The sequence below is a fragment of the Panthera tigris genome, chromosome B1 (genome assembly GCF_018350195.1).
Source record: "Panthera tigris isolate Pti1 chromosome B1, P.tigris_Pti1_mat1.1, whole genome shotgun sequence".
NCBI classification, from domain to species: domain Eukaryota; kingdom Metazoa; phylum Chordata; class Mammalia; order Carnivora; family Felidae; genus Panthera; species Panthera tigris.
In genome coordinates, this window is record NC_056663.1 from 109,313,073 (window position 1) to 109,334,132 (window position 21,060).

General features: G+C 34.1%; 1 protein-coding gene across 9 annotated transcripts in view; it reads left to right on the top strand.

The window, feature by feature from the left end:
- CAMK2D (calcium/calmodulin dependent protein kinase II delta) overlaps positions 1–21,060 on the top strand; it is a 313,406-nt gene that overhangs the window by 259,366 nt on the left and 32,980 nt on the right. For 5 of the 9 annotated variants that reach the window (XM_007088183.3, XM_042984014.1, XM_042984012.1 and 2 more), the window contains 5 exons: positions 1,020–1,142; positions 1,990–2,073; positions 2,521–2,563; positions 5,940–5,977; positions 14,945–14,993. In XM_007088183.3, the coding sequence (XP_007088245.1) occupies positions 1,020–1,142; positions 1,990–2,073; positions 2,521–2,563; positions 5,940–5,977; positions 14,945–14,993 (337 nt within the window). Of the gene's footprint in view, positions 1–1,019; positions 1,143–1,989; positions 2,074–2,520; positions 2,564–5,939; positions 5,978–10,448; positions 10,509–12,536; positions 12,579–14,944; positions 14,994–21,060 lie in introns of all 9 variants that reach the window. The other 4 variants (XM_015540219.2, XM_042984013.1, XM_042984016.1 and 1 more) reach the window with 2 other exon arrangements.

Below are 21,060 nucleotides of genomic sequence, written 5' to 3' on the forward strand. Positions count from 1 at the left end.
AATGACAGTTGCTAAATTGGTAACATTTCAAGTATTAAAGAGTCAGTATCATTTTTTTCATATTTCATTTTACCAATGGTTCACAAAGTACCCATCTTACAACTACTAAAAGTGAACTAAAGTCCATGACATAGTGACAGTGACTTTTGTTCCAAGATTGTCTATAAAAATCCGTGAAGTGGAATAAGAACCTGATATTCTGTCTGTTGTTTCGAAACTGATGTAAATTTTTCTTAGCCTATGAACAATAGTATCTGTGAAAATGAGGCTACATAATTATCAACAAAAGATTTAAATACACTTAGGATAGCTATTATATAGTTATTAATACACAAATGGATTACTCATAGAAGTTTTGAATGTTGGTTACTTTTAAGAACTTTGATGAAATTTGTCATTAAGTAGATTAACCTTTCTGAAGTGCTAAAATGAAATCCTGCTGAGGCACTTGTAGTCTGAGATTTCTTCTCACTACTATATTCCAAATAGCCACAATTAGTAGGTCAGTTTTGGCACCAGCAACGGAAGCTCTTTTATTATTTCTACTCTTACTGATCATGAGGTGTGAAAGTATGTAATACCTCATTTTTTCTTATAATACTTCATTTTGAATCTTGGTGTAATAGCATGATGACACCAACACATTTGACAACCTGCCAGCTTTATTGATGTTTACAAATAATTATGAGAAAGACTGTGTAAAATCTTATTTTCAAACCAAAATAAAGATCCTTTGAAAGGACTAGAAGATCTTTAAATTTATTTTTCGAAACATTAAAATACATTTACTAGGTATAATATGCAATTTAGTGTATACACTTATCACTTATTAGCTACTTATCTTTTATATATGTAAATATATTCAGATTTATCTACATGTAGATACAATTTAACTTATACAAAGAGTAAGTTTTTTGATGAAACCCACTACTTAAAGAAATGATTAGTTTACTTGGCTCTTCCCTGTTTAATTGAATGTATCTATTTTTGAAACTATTTATAAATTTGTATTTTTGAAGTTTCCGTCACCAGAGTGGGACACAGTGACTCCTGAAGCCAAAGACCTAATCAATAAAATGCTTACTATCAACCCTGCCAAGCGTATCACAGCCTCAGAGGCACTGAAACACCCATGGATCTGTGTAAGTGACAATTCTCCAAAGACCTTAGGAACTAAGATTAAAAATGAATCATTCTTTAAAATTTTTTTCATGGATTTAAAATAATTTTTATAGAAAAAGATGAAAGTAAAAATGAAATTTTTGAATCGAGTTATTTAATAAAATAAATTTATAATGGTAATAAATGCTGTTTTGGTAACAAAATCTGATTTACATAGATTGATAAATATTGCCTACAGTAACACAAGGAATAAGTATTTCTCCTACCAGTTATTGATAATACTCATGAACAGAGGATAAGAAAATGACACCAAAATTAACTGTATTCCAGTAGAGATTAGACAAAGTTCAATTATTTACCATTAGGCAGCTTTAGGAAAAACAGCAACAACAGCAACAACAACAACATCAAGATTTGGAAGCTTGTAGTTAAGTTAAACTAGAAAGAAAGAATGGCCATAGTAGACAGATTATACTTCAGATGTGCTAAAAAAAACTGTGAAATTTGGAGGGGATGTAGAGATTTCACTACATTTCTAAGGTTGTCAAATGTTAGGGCAGTAAATATGGTACTGAGTAAATGAAAGGCAGTCCAATAGAAATATGATTAAAGACATTGAAATAAAGGTAATTTCGGGAATTATTGATATTCATATCTATGCTTTCTATAGATAAATGTTGCATCTTAGTCATAAATAGTCTTGGCAAAGCTAATCATCCATTAGGAGGGAACTTTTGCAAGTGAGTACTCACAAGTTCATTGTATGGGTTTAGGCACCATTAATGCAGATTGGATGAAGTTGAGGATACTATAATGCTTAGTATGATTTAATTACCCTAAGTTAAGTTTCTTTTCTTCCTCTTCCAGCAACGTTCTACTGTTGCTTCCATGATGCACAGACAGGAGACGGTAGACTGCCTGAAGAAATTTAATGCTAGAAGAAAACTAAAGGTAAGGAATTATACATTTGTGTGAGGAGGTGGACTTAGCAGAGTGAGAAATGAAATTGAGAAGAAAATAACTTACAGCAAAGGCTTTTGAATGTGCGGACCTCAGAACTCTTATTCCTCCTCTTCTGGGTCTTGAGAAAATGTGATAGATGCTGGAATGAAACCTACAACGAAGAGCTGGGATCTCCGTGGCAGTGTGTGCTGTGGTTCTTCCCTTCAGAGGAAAGCAACTGTGCAGTTTGATAATTGGAACCTGGCCACACACCTGAGGGTGGCCCCAGCTGAATGTGAGACATAGTCCTGCTGCTCTCAGGAAACCAAAAACAAAAACAGATAAAAATCCCCTAACTAAAAGTAACGTTAGGAGAAGATTTGTTATCAAAGACTGTTTGTTAGGTTCAAGATTTGCAGAGGCAACATTAATTTCGAATTCTTATTTTTCTGACAGGGTGCCATCTTGACAACTATGCTGGCTACGAGGAATTTTTCAGGTACATGTGTTAAGAATTCTCCTTATCCACTGCTCTCCTCTTCAGTAGTCAGTTTGGAATTGAAGAAAAACTTAGTAATTATAAAAACACTGTTGTTTAGGGATAACAAATATGTGGCATGGATTCCTTCTACAGAGTGTCTATCATCAGGAATCTGCCTGGGTGCTGTCTCCACAGAGACATTAGGCACATGACTGCGCCCTTCACAAGAGCACTCAAGCAGCCCCTGGTCAGTGCTATGCAGGACTCAAAACCCATCTGCCATCTGTGCTGGGGTGCACACAAGTTGTGGAAATATGTACTTCCTCCTCTTGAAGCTCAGTATTTCAAACTTAGAATTAGTTCTTTGATATTTCATCAACTGCTAACTATAAATACGGTTTTGTGTCTGTCTCATTCTCATAGGAAATCCCAATAAGTGAGATTCTTAAAAGAAGAGTATTGTTGAGGAACCCAGTTCTTTTAGTCCCAAGTTCTTTCAAAAGTACAGTTGTATCTTGGCACACTGTAAGAATGGTTGCATATTTCAAAGGTATCTAAACTCCAGAATTTACAGAGAACCCTACCTTACAGTAATATAGGATAATAAATGTTCCTCAAAATGATTCCATGATAAATTTTTTTTTTAAATAATGGGCTGGCTGAAAGAAGCTAAGCCATTTCTTTGTTATAGGGGTGACTCTCTAAAATGGACATAAAGTATATATTATGTCCAGAAAGTATTTGAATCTTGGAACCTCCTTATTCAGTAGGTTATCTCAAAGGACCAGGTTTCCAAAAATCAAATTTTGGTAAATTTTAATCAGTCTTATGTATGGAGAGGAACTGAAGTGCAAGAAAGTTACATTGTTAAAGTGGCTGTTGAGACTTAAAAGGATTATCAACCAATTATGCCGAAAATACCACCACTTCGCTTTGTTTACTGTTTACATAAGGGTGATATGTGTCATCAAATGATCTAGCTATTCTTCCATTATTTATCCCAGGACATACTTAACTCCTGGGAATTACAGTGCTATCAGGTGATGATCCATACCGTTATCAAGGGTTCTACAACCTTCTCAACCAATTTCTAGTTAGTTTACAACTATATAAAATGGTCACCTTTTGTCCCCCATTATATTAGTTATGTATTATATGAAACCGTAGGAGGCTTTCCAAAGGCTTCCATTGACCTATTAAACGACATCAATGATAAGAATACAATGAGTAATGCTACAGATTGAGGGACTGTGTTAGTCAAATGCATGTATTTTGTCCAGTTTGGTGTGATAAAACCTTGTCACTGCCTTTGTCAAGTTACTTGTTTTATGAACAGTTGATTAACATAGTTGACATTTCTATGGGTGAGTTCAGTATCATCTCATTAAATATTAACTAATGTATACTATATTCAAATAAATATTTCACTGTGGCCCAAACATTAGTGAATCACTAAGAGGTAGGATTATTAATATATATTGTTAAAGACAAATTAACTTGAAAAAAGTGTCCAGTATTAAGATTGTGTATTTTGTTAAAGTCTTAAATACACTCTTAGCCGTAAATTGGGCCTTTTTAAATGTATACACTCATGTATAGACGCTTTTTGTTTACATCACATTTTCCTTTTCATCATTGTGTAAACTAAAAACTCATGACTAATATGTGAATTTTATATTGTTTCTGATGTCTCAGCATGAAAGGCAACCTTTTTTTTATCCATCACTTCAAAACCAACTGAATAACAATGGATCCAGTTACATCTTGTACTTGATATACTGCATTTTAGTTTTGAATATTTTATTCATTCTGTTTCATTAGCAAACATGCTCTTTAAAGTAATTTGTCCATAAGTATATGGTTATAAAGTTGTTTTTATTTTTTTCTTTTCTCCCTTTATGTGGAATGTATTTCTTGTGAGGTAAGGTGAATAGTAACCAAAAGGGACATTTCTGCATCTCTCAGGCCAAATCCCTGCTTACCCTGAATCATTGTCTTCTCTTTGCTTGCTATTGCAATTTCAACTATTCTGAGTTTGCTTTCTAACCTATTAACTGCCACAGGATTTACTTAATATTGCTTTTTAACTCCAGGCAAATAGTACTACAGCTAAGGCAACAATTCTTACAATCTCAATTAATAATAAATTAATAGCTTTGTTGCTAAAGACTAAATAAAATTAACAGTTTTCTATCTTAAACAAATTTAAAATTATACCAAAGTGATATCAAAATAATATCCCAAGTCAAGTGGATGTCAGGAAATTACATGTTCATGCAGTTTTATTATAGTTAGGTATTTCCATTTCAGATGCCAAAGTCTATTCTGATATACTTAAATAACTACATATATATACACACACACACACATATATACATACACATATACACACAATTAACATTAAATGGAAACACAAGTATGTATCTTGTTCTGCATAATCATAAATGTTCTACACTTGGTGTACTACTTGTCATTGACAATTATATAATCTGCTCACTGTGTATGAATATACCCATTCCTAAGTATATTTTTTTAAGGGATGACTTCATCTTCTAATATACTCAAGAAGTTCAGTAACAGGAGAAATGCTAAAAGCTCCCCTCCGGGAAGATGAAGTTTTATCTGAGACTATATGCTTCAGGAGTTCTCTGATTTAGTTGAAGATTTTGTTTTGTTTTAAATCTCACCTCAAATTTTCTGATTTTTAATTTTTTGGAGTAAAAGGCTTTTGTTTATCAAAGCTTTCTATTCTGATTTTGAAGTATAAAAGAGTACATAATGCCTTTTTTTAAGGTCATATGCTAAAATTTAAAAATTTTGCTCTAGGTCAATAATATACCACTTCATTTTAAATTGTTATTAATATTTTTTTGTAAAAATGGAAGTTCTGACTTCAAATACATGTATATTTTAAAAAGGATGTTATTTCACCAGAGCAAATTTTCAAACCTTTAGGAAGAGGGGCTTAAGTGGCAGAACTGAGATGGTCACCATACTTGTAGTGTGGATGAACATGTAAAACAGTCTGTAAGCTGATGTCTGAAGACTGAAATCAACTTTCTGGATTACAAAAGCATAGTCCAGTTAAAGTTCCAGTATCCTTTTCACAACCAACAGTGACATAAAGTCCAATAATAACATAACTGACACGGTGTTCAATTATATGCAATGAACTAAATAAGAATTAGTTCTAAATTTGATGTGGCAAAACCAAGAAAAGTGATACTGTGTTTCAGTGTCCTGTAAGCTCGCGCTCATCAGTGTGATCTTGATAATTTGGCATATGTTGGCCATAACGCAGTAAAGGTGATAGAGAGAAACAATAACCGGATTTGTTACCTGGCACGGGTTTCAATGGATAACTCGCTGAAATGATTTTACTCTCATTTTGCAGCAGCCAAGAGTTTGTTGAAGAAACCAGATGGAGTAAAGGTAAGTTAAACAAGCACTCCCAAAATCAGTTCTGACTTTCAGATGCTGGATAATTTTTAAATGTTAAATAATTTTTTTAAGTTTTCACAGCTTGTATTTTTTATAGTTTCTGTAAAAGATGCAGGTTGAAGTATAAAATAATTTCATACATAAAGATGACTAATATTTATGCCAAGAAAAGGTGTATTATTTCTATTTTATTAAATATTAAATAATCTGACAATACTTTTTTATGGAGTTGTTATAGAAACTGAATGTCTAAATACTCTGTGCTTTACTGCAGTCCCAAACTATCACAGTTACCTGAAAAATCAATGAAAACCAAATGTTTTTCTGACTCATTATGCTATATCTTTTTTTATTAATTTTTAAATGATTTATTTATTATTTTTTATTTTTTATTTTTTGAGAGACAGAGAGCACAAGTGGGGGATGGGCAGAGAGAGAGGGAGACACAGAATCTGAAATAGGCTCCAGGCTCTGAGCTGTCACCACAGAGCCCCAGGCAGGGCTCAAATTCACAAAGGGTGAGATCATGACCTGAGCCCAAGTCAGACACTTAACTGACTGAACCACCCAGGTGCCTCTAGTTATGCTATATTCTGGAGGCCTGCTGAAATGTATAGACTGAAAAAAAAATCAAGTGATAGGGTCTGGGAAATAGAATGTCAAATGATTAAATATCTCTGCTTGGGCAGTTCTTATAAAGGTCTTAATTTTTCCTGTGCTTCTGTAATAGGGTATTCAGACATATACTCAAGGTGAATATTCTAAAAACGTATAGAAATATTTTCCAGAAAGATAACAAAAGGATACTTTTAGTTTCTTGGATTTCTAAACAAAGTAATACAATGTATTTTCTACTGATTCTATTTTGCTTTGTGGGAATTTGCCTTTGATTGAATGTAACCTTATATTTGTATTATGTTTGTTATCTTTCCAGAGTATTACCTAAATATTTTATTTCTTTAATCCTTTTCTTTCTCTTCCAAGGGCAGATGCATACATTCTTCATGAACACTTCAACATTCTTGGGAATTAGTTAATATTCTAGTATTTGAACTTGACCCAAAGTCAGGTGGTCAGTTCATTTTGAAAATATAACAAAGAAAATCATTTGTCACTTCTTACGCTCATGCACAATCATTTCTTCATCTCCTGTCTATGTGTGATTTGGGGATTTCCAGAGCTATGGTGACCATGCACTTGTGTTTCCCATTATGATGGCATATGCCTTTTACCAATTGCTTTCCTCAATCTGTAATTTTCTCTTTCCTTTGCTTAGTTTATTCAGTTTAAATTTCAGTAGTGACAGTTGATATTGCCCTTTTTTCCAATGTTATATTGGTGGAAATGTGATACTTAAAATTTTCCAAATGTTCTATGTTTTTCTATACCTTTCAGAGATGCAGAGCTCACAGTTCCTATTGAGATACTTATTTTCACTACCATCCTTATATAGAAAGAAATGTTTCCAGAACTTTTTTTTTCTCCTAGACAGCTTATAGTTCCTCCTTAAAGAGAAATTTATTCTGTGCTCCATGCTTTGACACTTTAAAAATTCAACCGGTCATATTTTTTTCTTTCCCTTTCTCTTTGACTGGTCAATTCAGAAAAGGAAGTCCAGTTCGAGTGTTCAGATGATGGTGAGGATCTCTATCTGCCAGATTTCTCCTCCTGTGCCAATTCACACTTAGGAAGGAATAAAAACACTCTTATTTACCTACGTTAGTATAAATAGAGAAAGTGTAGGACCATTACAGGTCGGTGTCAAGTAACTATCAAAACACAGTACCCACATACACATCATACTGTTTACCTTTGAAGTTGAATTTTTTAAATATATGAAAAGTTCATACCTTTATTTATATGCCATCAAGGATCTTTTGTAAGACCAGAGTCCAGGTTTCTCTTGAAACTGAAGAGAACATGACATAATGGTCTGTTTAATGATAAGCGAAGAAACATTGTAGGATTATTTTTAAGCGATGATCATGATTACTAAAATAGGAGTTTTTAGCTCAGATAACCTAATACAGATACACCATAATACATCTACATGGAGTTTATAAATAGTGTGAAAATGAGCTTACAATGGACCCATCCTCGTTAAACACCTATAGAGGAAACATTTATTAGCCTCAGGACTGAATAAACATAACACCTGAAAAATAGGAATATTTTACCCATGCCTCATAAAATAATTCAGTGAATCATTTAAATATCTGGTTTGATTCAGTTTTGTTAAAGAAAGATAGCTTCCATAGTATAAAATAACTACATTTCATAAACAAAAGTGCCAAAGTTCTGGTATGTTCAAAAGACACCTTATAGTTTAACTAATACTTAATATTTGACTCTTTAATAAAAAGGAAGTCCTCCTAACCTTTTACTTAGAAATTCTCCTATTATTTTTCAACTAATTACTATTACAAATACCTTCAAAAGACTTCCCATAGTAATAAAAGGCCATTAAGCTGTTCTTTACATTAACTAAAAAAGTTTGTAACTGCACATTTAAACACCACTAAAAGTGGTGGTTGAGGCTCATATTCATTTAACTGATGTTTGCCGTGCCTGATAATAAAGGACGGCTCATCTAGGCAGAATGGCCTTCAGTTGGAAGACATGATGGTGTGTGTATGCTGTGTACCTATGTGTGGCGGGCATGTGTTGTGTGTGTGTGTGTGTGTGCACATGTTTGTGCAGAGAGGTATGTGTGCATAGGTGTGCATGTGTGACATTTTCACCGAAAGAAATCAGTTCTTCACAACCATTCTAGAAAACAATTAAGTCTCTTACTTCAAAATAGAAATAAAAGTATATCAGTATATTCCTCTTATATTTTTGCATCCACTGATACAGACTGAATGTAGCATATTAAATATATATGATACTTCAATTGTAAGTGCCTCAGCTCATTTGATAAGAAGTCAGCTGTGTTTTGCCGCACACTTTTCCTGATAGGAAGTGATTTGTGCGTGCATACCTCCTCTTTTATCATGTATTTCATACTAATATAAATACTAATTTTTGATCCTTCTTTAATTCCTTCCTTAATTCCTTCTTTAATTACATTATTTCTTATCTCTTTCTGGCTGTTGCAAAAATTTGATGTTAAATTCTGTGAGCTTTTATTTAAAGAAAAATTTTAGACTATCTGCAAGGTAGAGATTGATGATTTAACCTTTAAAGAGTTTTTCATTAAAGGGCACAAAATTTTTTCTCTTTTCCTGCATGCCACAGAGCACAGTGTTGTATCTTATTTGAATAATACTGATACTACTTTTTTCAAAAGAAAAAAACTTCCAGAAAGTCCAAACAATTAACTGGGTGTAATTGCTAATGAACTTACTTGGTATTCATTTCTTTCATGCAGTATGATTTTCTCTTTGAGGCCCTTAAGAACATTTATACTAAAATTATGGGATGTGTTCCTTTAGATAATAATATGTAAAAAAAATACATAGATAATGGAGTATAAGAGAATGAATGTTAATTTATATTTCTTTTTGGTAGCCATAACGTAAGTTACCATGCATGAGTTTAAATGAATGTTACTACTTTTTAGTTTTGATTCTTTAGCACCCAAGCTCAATTGTAATGTCAAGTTGCCACTTGTCTACAAAGAGTTTTCTCTGTGGACCCATTGTAATACTTATTGACTCTCTGAGTTACTTTCACAGTGTGGCTTCCATTGTGATATGGTCTTTCTTTAAGGTCAACCCAACTATGTTAAAGCAAGGGAATGATCTTACCAGATATAAGCTTCAACAGTAGCGGTAACACTGTGATGGAAGACACGGTGTTTCCCTCTCACACAATTGTGAAAAATAATTTTTTTTACGTTCAATATAGTAAAGAGTTCAGTTTGGTCATTTATAATGGAAGATGTGTTTTTTAAAGGAAGCCCAGACTTATTATTTAAAATATTACATTACAAAGTCAGCATTTCATCAGAGATCTAAGTTTTTAATTGAATACCTATGAAGCAAAGTGACGATGGCTTCCCAGAGAGAGACAGTCTATGTGTGACTTCAGGAACAAGAATAAAATGGGGAAAAAAAATGAAAAAAAAAAAAAAAGGAATGTATTCATAACAGTGAACAAACAATTGGAAGCTGGGAAACAGAATCCAACCTGAAGAGTATGAAAATGTTTATATTTATTTCATACTCTGGAACTTGATTTGAGCTCCACTGAAGCAGTTCTTTGTTGGCTAAGGTGGCACAGCCAAAGCAGCCAAGTCTGTTTTACATTCCACCATCACAGATGCGGTCCTAGCCTGTGTGTGACCATCAGAGACTGGAATTGATTATCATTCCCATCAAGCATCACTGTGTCTTTCATGTTCATCTTCAGTGGCTCTTTATTTTCATGTCTATATCTCCATATAGACATGCTGCATATAGAGACATTGGCTACCAAGGGGTTTAAGGCGTCTCTGTTTCTATTTTCTGCATACCTACAGATAAACAACAAAGCCAACGTGGTAACCAGCCCCAAAGAAAATATTCCTACCCCGGCGCTGGTATACCTGGACTCTTTGTAACCCTTCTTGAGTTCTTTACTGTTTTTTTGTTGTTTCTCTCATTTGCTTTCACTATATATATATATATATATATATATATATATATATATATATATATATATATAAACATTTTGTTGGGTTTTGTTTTTCTTTCGAAGATACAAAAAACTTTCATTCACTTCTTTTTTTCTTTTTGTTAAGGTAGTTGCCAAGCAGTGTGTTTCTAACATGAGATGATCTCATTTCATTGTTGAACATTATTCTGATAGCTGTGGTCTCTGTAGTTGAAATTGTTGCATGCTGCCTTAGAAATACAGTAGAATGCGCTTTGGTTGCTCTTAGCTCTTCTTCTGATGATAGCTCTAGATTATGCAAACAATGGTTTCCTCCTTTCATAACGCAAATATTGACATCAAGGAGAGCTAAGGGGATTATTGCTAGACAACAGTAAATGTAGACCTTATTCAGAGCTACCGTTTCCCTCTCATTAAAACACAGCAGGGCTTTGTAAGACCTCACTTTCTGAGATAAAGAGGCATTGGGCAGTTTGAAGCTTTTTGTTTGTTGTATTTTAAATTATCACTGTTTCACTTTAATCCAAAGAATGAAATGTATAGCATAGGACTTTGAATTGTCAGGGAGAAAGCGGTTTTGTCCATTTTAATCACATTCACACTGTTTACAACTAAATCATTTTAATACTTTGAGGCAGTGTTACATAAAAGTCAAGATTTGAATGCTGCCCTTCAGTACTCTGAGTTCCATAATATTTTGCTCAAATTATTCCATATTTTGATTTAGGGTTTTCTGAAATAGTTCTGATTTTGACTGTCCTCTATAGTATTATCTTAAATGAATAAAACATACTAAGGGATTACTTCACTTGGGTTAACCAGAAGGGTCAATTTGAAAACATTTAAAGGAAAAGGACACATCAAGGTAGCAGGTTATCTATGAGTTAAAAAGCTCTGTGGATCACCCCTCTGGCCAGAGAAAGGAAGAAGGGAAGCAGTAAATACGTTCTTTACGTGCTGCAGCACAAAGGTGGTAAAGAGGAGGGTCTAGAGGACAGAGAGCTCTCAGAGTAGGAGAAAACTCTCAATGGGCTGCAGTAACTCTCAGTTACCACATCATGCAATGAAAGTGCCAAGCATGCCAATGATATATGGACACTGAATCTTTGTCAACATCAGTCATTTGACTGTTATTTTCCACTTGGGAATATTTCTTCAAGTCTCTGGTAGAAAGCAGAAAGGAAAAATGTTCTCTTCTTGGAAAAGCATGACTTCACAAGCAAATCTGTAAATGTAGTTTATAAAGCTGAAATTTCATTTAGGTATGGACTCACATGGCATTTAACAGCAATATGTCTCAAATTATAGTGATTATGGGATTAGTTCTAGAATCCTTTAAATGAACCTTTTAAATATTCCGCAGAGTTTCATGTGGACTTTCGAATACACTCCTTAGGATAACCTTTTCTTAAGCATGGGACAATGTTCTCGATTTTCCAAGAGTATTTTTCTGTGTATTAACTATACACTATTAACTATAGTGATGACACCATAATCAATTCTTAAGGCAATACATCTGGAAAAAAATCCTCACAAAGAATTCAAGATTATTTTAAAGAGTTCTAATCTCTAGTGTCGTTGGTCAGTTTTTTATAGGACAAACATTAACAGGCTACTCACTCAAGAAGAAAGGAAAGCTCTATCTGGTATAGGACTTTGTGAAACAGTGAGTGCCTCTTTAGGTCTCCAAACTTCAAAGCCTTGTCTGTTTACTGATCGCGAATAAGGTCTTTTGCATGCTGCTGCTGGGTACTGAGATATCCTATCTCATGGGCTCACCAGGGAGATCTTTCATCAGTGATCTTGTCACTGCTACCTCTGACAGTAGTTAACATTGCTTAAGCTCTTGTCACTAGTTAGTTGTGTCAGCTGGCTCACTCTGCTCTGTCCTCACACTAGTAAGAATGTACTTACCAATGCGAACTGTTTCTTTCTCTATTTTGTTCTCACTCAGGAGCCCCAAACTACTGTTATCCACAACCCTGATGGAAACAAGGTATTCAGAAAGAATCAACATCATCTTGCTTTAATAAGATCACACATTTCATCAAATATCCAAAGCAAAAATAATTCATTATTTAAACATGGGAAAGAAAATTTTGACCCTTTTTCTACCACAATTTTTTTTTCTGGGACCTAATTTATCTAGAATTGTATCCATGTTTCTTTCAAAACAAAAATGAATGACATTCTGAAAGAGAAACGAATGGTACTATTAGTCAATAAGACTTGGGTTAAGCAAAGTCTTTATGTCAAGATGACTGTGTATCTTAAGCAATTCCATCTGGTCTTTTTATTTTCTTCTCCATGCCTGTTTGTGCATTGTACTTTAGATATATTCTGCATGAAATTTTATAATTTCTTGCTATGTCATTTCACTGTCTTCAAAAAAAAGTCAACTTGAGTTCATAGGTGTCTGTTTAAATTTAATGTTGCTTTTGAGTTTTATTCTGTCGTATTGTGCTTTTTCTGTTAATTCTCTGTTGTTGGTGTTGTTTCTGTTGTTTGGCATGAAACTGAGGATATCAGGGAGTTTAACTTCTTATGAAATGTTTGTTTTGTTGAATTATATGCATTTCAATAACATATTTAGTGACAGTCTGAAGAAGACTGTAACATTTTTTGTCTGTTGTTGATTGTGTAGCATGTTAACTGAATAATAGTATCTGTATACATGTTTATAGGATAAAAGGAGACATTTTCTGAATGTATTCCATGTTTCCTGTTTATTAATTCTCATTGTGTGTCTAAAAGGAAAAAAATATACTTCATCAGATTTTTTCTCAGATATCAAATATATTCATGGGTCCAACTTCTCCTTACTCTTATCAGCAATGTTTATTAGAGAACACATTTCCTCTGGTTTAACATTTAGTGGATCAATACTAAAATCATTAAAGTAAAACTCAAGTATACTTTAATATGAGATGTGTTTTATGTTCATGACACTTAAAATATTTTAAGTCCCTAAATGACTTGAAGTAGACAGGAAGGAGAATCATATAGGAGAACATTTTTTTTAATATCATTAGTAAATGAAAGACCGAGCATAACAGCTGGAGTGGATACTTCAATAGTTCTAGCTATATCATTTGTAAGAGTTGCTGCATGACATTTCTTGCTTACATGAATTAATTTATTTCTACAGTGCATGGGTTTACCTCCATCCTGAGTTTAAATTTGAACACTTAGGTCACATTAAGAAACGCATGAAGACTCTGCTTTGGTTTTGTGTGTATGGAGAGTCTGGATACACCTTTAATTAGTCTGTCCCTTTGGTTTAAATATTACATAAGCTATTTATATAAATTGATTGCTTTTTTGAATATTGAACCTCTAAAAGGACACTGATTGGTATTTCCATCATTTTCTAAAAATCTGTTTTTCATCACTGAACACATAGATCTCGATTGGAGGTTTGTTTCTAATTTCTTTCAGCTCTAGCCCTTAACCATTTCGAGTAGAAAATTGTGTGTTTTTTTATGAATACTACTAAATTTCTTTGCTAGAAAATATTTTATTGGTACGTTATTAATGGAAAAATTTATGAAACCATTGTAAGAAACTGTATCTTAATATTGGCAGTTACAGTGTCCTTTTAAGTGTGCTCATTAGCCTTCAACTTCATTTGTAGTTTTACAAAGAAATAACTTTGTCTTTCCACTATGGGAGCAGGCTTCTTATCAATAACAGCCAGTTTCTAATTTAGAAATGGATGGAAAAAATCTGATTGTCCTTTAAAAAGTAAATTATTCATATAATTCTATTGTGCTGATCACAAACATAGAAATTCTTGTTAAAAGTAATTTCAGTATAACTCAGCTTAGGGCCCCCAGCTTCTTCATCAAATGATGCAATGAAATGCTTTCTGTCTCTACGTAGGAGTAGGACAAATAGGCTGTAAATTCAGTGCTTGATATAGTGCCTTATACAAAGAAAGGATTATTTACTGATTAATTAGGAATAGAAATTGTTCTATTTTAGGGTCAAATTCAGAAGGCCAATATATTCAATTTCTGATAGCTACATAGAAAAAGCACACCTGATCAGGCACCGTAACCAAAGATGGCCTAACACAGCTCTTAAAATAAGTTGCATACTTTGGCTGCTTCTACAAATAACCCAGATTTTTCCTGCTTCAGAGATTAGGCCACCAGAGTACTCCCTTTCTGAAATGTTTTCAGCATTTGCCATTTTATTTCTATCAAAACCACATAATGTATTTGTCCATCTGCATGTCAATATACGTGCACAGCCTGCTGAAGAACTTTGCATGATATGTACATCACTTGCCAATTTTAAGAAGAATAAAAATGAAGTTATCCATTGTTTGCAACTTAACACATGTTTTCTTCTCAACAGGAGTCAACTGAGAGTTCAAATACAACAATTGAGGATGAAGATGTGAAAGGTATGATTACATTAGAAATGGAAAATCCTAACTTGGAGTTTCATATATATCAGAAAAAAAAAATTATTTATTTCAAATAACTAATAAGTTTAGGAACTAGGCCTATTCTAAGACACAAAAGTAATTTTCTTTTTAAAAGTATACTACTATTTTGATTATATGTATTGATTTTGTCAATTTTTTCACATATTCTTTTCTCTGTCTTGAAATATAGACAAATGTGGTATATTTGAGCACATTGTGATTTTAACTACTAATGATGGTTTGAGGACATAATATCAAATTGTAAATGTATCAGTCAAAAGGTACTATAAAATGTACATCTATGTCTAGAAAACAGCTTATCTTCAAGAATAGAGTATGAAAAGAACCATTTTTAAAAACCTTTCATGGTCTTGGTGAATTTTAATGGAATTTCACATTTGGCAGCCTTTTTATCCTAGGTTTTTGTGCACTTTCCTGATACATTCTGACCTCCATTCACTTCAATTACCCAGGTTCTTTTAGAAATATAAATGAGTCGTTGCCAGCATTTCTGTGGACATGTCACTGCCTATGCACACATATACTAAACACACTTTTTACCTCTTTTTTGTCTCATGGCTGTTTCAAAGTGTTAATTTTGCTTCAGTTGCTCTCATAGTTTTGTGTTCTCATTTTTGTGATTCCATGTATGTAACTACTAATTCTACCAGCCACTTGTCTAGAAGCCATTCCAAAAAAGAATGGTAACAATAGGGTGTTTAAAAAGTATTAAAGGATGTATTAAAGGAAAATAAGCATAAAACAAATTCAGAGAAATGATTCATCAGATAGCTAAACATTATTTGGAAAGATTACCCAACAGTGTCAACATGGGCTTTAATTCTGTAGGTGGCATTAGTAAGACATGGTCTTGGATAACTGTATTATTCATGTTGTAGAAATAAAGAAGCTGGAAATTCTCAGGTCAGGGAGACATCTAGGCAATTGAGGAAATAAAAATACCTATAAACCACAAGTTGCCAGTCACCTATGCTGACTTTTCCTCTTTGGTTTAATAGAACAGCTGATTCTATTAAAGTGTACTCTCTATTTATATTTCAGTGCACTGACCTAAGTCTGCTAGAGGTAGTCAGTCATTTTTTTTCTTTTTACAGTGGAAAGGTGGAGAGCTGTGTCGAGGACATTGTTCAGTAGGTCTATTCATCTCACTCTTGCCCCTGAGCTAAAATTTGAACACAAGTAATTTTATGAATCATTGATGCCAGTCTCATTAGATAAAGAGATTTTTTTTAACCAAATAAGCAGATATCCCATTTAGCTTTATCAGTGATTCAGAAAGCATCATCTTTGTAAGTTGGATTCATTAGCTCTTTCAGCCAAGCAAAATGTTTATATGACTTGATACATTCTTCTCTTGGGCAAGAATCAGAGAGGGGAAATAAAGTGGCATTAGCCACTAGAGAGACTGAATCTTTAAACAGCTGAATGATATTAGAATAACAGCACCTCGGTATGTGTAGTTCATCCTAATAAACCTATTCCTTGGTGATCACAAGCAGGGTTTTAATAAGCAGTCTTTCTCACCTAAATTTGACTCTTTACTAGGTTTTGGTTTAGGATGATCGGTATTAATCCTATGTAAATATCAACATGTAAACAGAATCTCACCTTATAGTTTATATTTTTGATGAAATAAAATTATATCAGCACTCCTCAGAAAACTGTTCTCTTCAAATCACAACAATAATATTGATTTCATTTTGTCTCTGGGATCTCACAAATTGAGTTAGTATTTGTCTTTATGGTTACATGCTGAGACTATACATAGCAAATGTTAGAGCAATTAAGCATGATACTGAGATGGAGAGAAATGTCCAGTTGATTACTGAGCCCAAAGTGCTTTGGTTTATTTCCTTGAATTCAATAACTAAGTTATTTAAGTTTCTGCTTAATTCTCCTTGTGTGGATGTGGCCACAGAGTCACAGACATAACACATTAGGCATCATTTGTATGCTCTGTAAGACCCACACAGCTCTTTGGTGGCTAACATTTTTTAAATATTGAATGATATAAGAAACCTTTCAGAATAGAAGACACTTTAAGAAATCACCCAGGGGGCGCCTGGGTGGCTCAGTCGGTTGAGCGTCCGACTTCAGCTCAGGTCACGATCTCACGGACCGTGAGTTCGAGCCCCGCGTCGGGCTCTGGGCTGATGGCTCAGAGCCTGGAGCCTGCTTCCAGTTCTGTGTCTCCCTCTCTCTCTGCCCCTCCCCCGTTCATGCTCTGTCTCTCTCTGTCTCAAAAATAAATAAACGTTAAAAAAAAAAAAAAAAAAAAATTAAAAAAAAAAAAAAAAAAAAAAAGAAATCACCCAGGCCATGATTCTGACTACAAGACAGGTGGCATATAAATTGTCACGTATATTTTTAATGTAGTTATTGTGCTAGTGATATGCTTGTGTGGGAATCTCTTCATTAATCAGTACACAGGCCTTCAGAAAGACCCTAATTGATTTCTTCATTTGTACAACCATGTTCTTTTTCTCTTTAGCTCAGAGTTTGCTATAGCTATGGGTAGTTTGGTAGAGAATATTTATTGACCAGCTCTGTTAGAACCCAAATTTACCTGTATATCTAAGCTCTAAGAACTCAGGCCATCAGTTATATAACCTGACCAAAGCCACACCCTCTCTATAAAACCATATCCTTTATACAAAATTGGGTGTCTTTCTTCCCACATACACTTGACAGTAACTTTGTTATCAGGGTAAAACACTAGACTTTTCAACATATTCTCAAACGCATAATCTCCCAGCACACTCCTGCATGCAGTCACATGTTCCATCCATTCCTGGTGGCTGTCCCACCTAACACTAGCACCTAGACTTGAATTGTTTAATGGTGGCATATCATCCCTAGAATACTACAGCACATGCTTCCCATGCCAGTGTAGTGCACATTCTGTCCACTCCCCAAGGACCAACCTGGCAGTGACAGTTGTACACCCTCTCTACTGTAAAGGAACATAGTGGGGAATATTAACACATCGTGGTGACCTAGCCAAAGGAAGAAATGAGGTTAAACCAATGGCAGAATACCTTTTTCTGGCCTTCTCAAGGTGGCGGGGTTGGGGGGGGGGGAGGGGCAGAGAAAGTAGATAGGCTAACTGCTCTTAAAGAAGGTGGGAGATAGAAGTCATAGTAGATTGGTAGTCCTTCACTTTCAGGAAAACCTAGAGCATCTAGAAAGCCAGGATTTTGAAAAGATCATTTTCTTTGAGCTATCTTTATTAGTTTCTGTTCAAAATGGCCTTTGGTTTTCAAAAGGCCCCAATCTGTGTTATTCTTGAGCTGTATCTAGGCTACCTCAGTTTCTTCATTCAGCAAATATTTTTTTGAATGCCTACTGTTTGCCTGAGCTCCACATCTTTTGGTGAACTAGTCTTATTCAAGAGCTTTCAGCAACTCAGAGTCAAGACATTCTTTACGCTTTACGGAAAGCTTTTATGCTATGATTTAGGCTGTTTCTCTCGTTTAATTCAATAAATATAAAGAAAATATGCTTTAAAAAGTGAGACCCAAGAAAAATGGTATTTTATATCTAAAAGTCATTTTATTTTTCATTTTTTAAAAAACCTTCGGCATTTAGTTACAACCATAACATTTCCCTTCCCAAGCTCACGGTCATCCTAAGGAATTTGCATTCTTTTACAATTCTTCTTTATAAAAGCTTCTCAAGTTTGCTGTTTTCTCTCCCCAAGGCAATGTGGACTTCCTAGTGTGGATTTTTTGAACCATTCCCTAATTTTGTCCTATATTCAAAACCGAATATTATCTTTAATGCTATGTCTGTAAACTCATCAGGAAACTCAGTGTAATGGAAGGACACTATTGGCTTAAAAATAAAAAGGGGTCTTAATGAGGCATAGTTATTACTACCCAAAAACAAACAAAATAAGTTTTCCTATTAGAGTTTACTGGTGTTCTCAAAATTTGAATTTTTTAGGTCTAAAATTATTGAAATAGTCGTTCCATTTTGAATACATTTCTAGTAAAACATTTTCGTTAATTTGTGTTAAAAACAGCTATCATCATTGGCCTTTAGTTAGTAGATGGCAACACTAACAGTGAAGCTCTCTAGGATTATGGATGTCCTTAAAGCCAGTGATGTGTAGTAATGGTCCTCTCAGCACTGTCTACATTTGAAGACTGTCCTTTGGTTTGTGGCTGTAGCCAGTTTGCAGGGCCTGTCACTGTATGCCGCAATTTCTCTCCACCTCATAATCTGCCCGACACCATTGCTCAGAGTCAGCTACTTCTTCCTGATGGGTATGCATCGGTTTGGTCCATCTGCTCTTTCCCAGAGTTCCAGAGTTGCGTGACACATGTCGAAGTTGGGCTCCTCTGTGCCCTTATGTCATTTCTGTCACTCACCCTGCTTCCAGCATCTCATTACATTGAGCAGCTGCTTGGATCTCTTGCTGCATTTCATCTTTCTTGTGGGTCTAGACCATAGGAGTTCTGTACAGCAAGCAGAAATGTATCGCTATCAGCCTGTGTGTGGGGACTTCATTCTAGTTTATCCTCTTTTTCCTTTTGCTGAAAAATAGATGATGACAATGAACTTGCATAGAATGTTTGCAGAAGGCCCAGTTAAGGGCAAGGGTGTTGACACCTTTATCACTTGAATGGGGCCTGGTATTTGAGGACATCTGGATTTCAAAGTCTTGGCTACTCTACACAATCACTTGATTAATGAGCTTTTTGTGTATTTCTTTGTAAATGTGTACATTAGTGGACAATGTGATGACTAAATACTCAGATTCAACTATTCTTAAGTTATCTTTTCAACAGAAGACCGTCATTGCTGGGTAGGATTCCCTGAGGCAGATGATCAGGCGATACCAATCTTCCTCAGATTCCCCTGCAGTAACTCAGCACTTGTCTTACATGCTTTTCTCCCTTCAAGCGAGTCTGCAAATCAAGAAACTTCTGGTTATTTTATTTAAGAACCTTTGATAATTGTGTCATTCCATTAGGTTAAAAGTGTCTTAGAAGATCTGTAGTGCAGTGCATAATAACTTCTTTCAGGTTTCTAATCCAAAATTTGATTTTTAAAAGGGTTTATTTAGAAAAATTCATGTCTGTATGTGTGTATCTTCCTGTCGATCCTTTAACTTTTAAATCAGGATCAATAACTTATAGAACTGATGCAGAATTTATTCTGCTCTACCACCAATATAAAATAACTTCATTTTCTCTTTATTGTTCTTTTTGACATTCCTTTATTTTACCTCCGTACTCATTCATAATTTCTCATTTAGTCTTTGCCTTCTGCTATGTTTGTATCTTAAATTTGTCAGTGACAGCCTCAGGCTTCTTTAGCCATGCCGACAAAATACAGGATCAAAACCACTGCCAACTCTAGCTTAAAACAAAGTCCTAAATCGAAAGGAACAAAACCAATAAAAACATGTAACCATTCATTTCATCATTAGGAAAACACAGGCTCATTCTATGTTAATAGATTTTCACCATTCAAAGTTTCTATAAATGGCTTTCTTAGAAAGTTTGCAAAACCCTGTATACACCTTTAGAAAACAATGGAGCATTATTTTATTAAATAATGCATAAATTCTAAATCATGTATGTTCTAAGACTCCTCCTACCTTAATTTTTGGATTTTTTTTTAAGGTTAAAATATTGTGTTTACAAAACATGCTTTTCATAATGTTTATATAGAGACTGGGCTACAGGTTTAGCATTTTTACGGACAAAGCGTTGTGACATAGAAAACAGATTAATGTATGGCATTTTGGCCAGGTTTGGCTCTCCCATAAGACAAAATAGGGTAATTTATTCTAACATACTTTTCTAATACTCATATTTAAAATGACCACCAAGGATCCATATCAAGGCACAACTTGTTAGCTAAATTAACAATTGCCTTTCAGAATTGAAACCTAAAAATATTTGCTAATTGCTGTATTTTTTTGTAGATTATTCCTTGAAAACAGATAAACTCCTGTTTATATTTTATTTTTACATTCACTTTATTTTAGTATTTTTAATGTTATTTTATT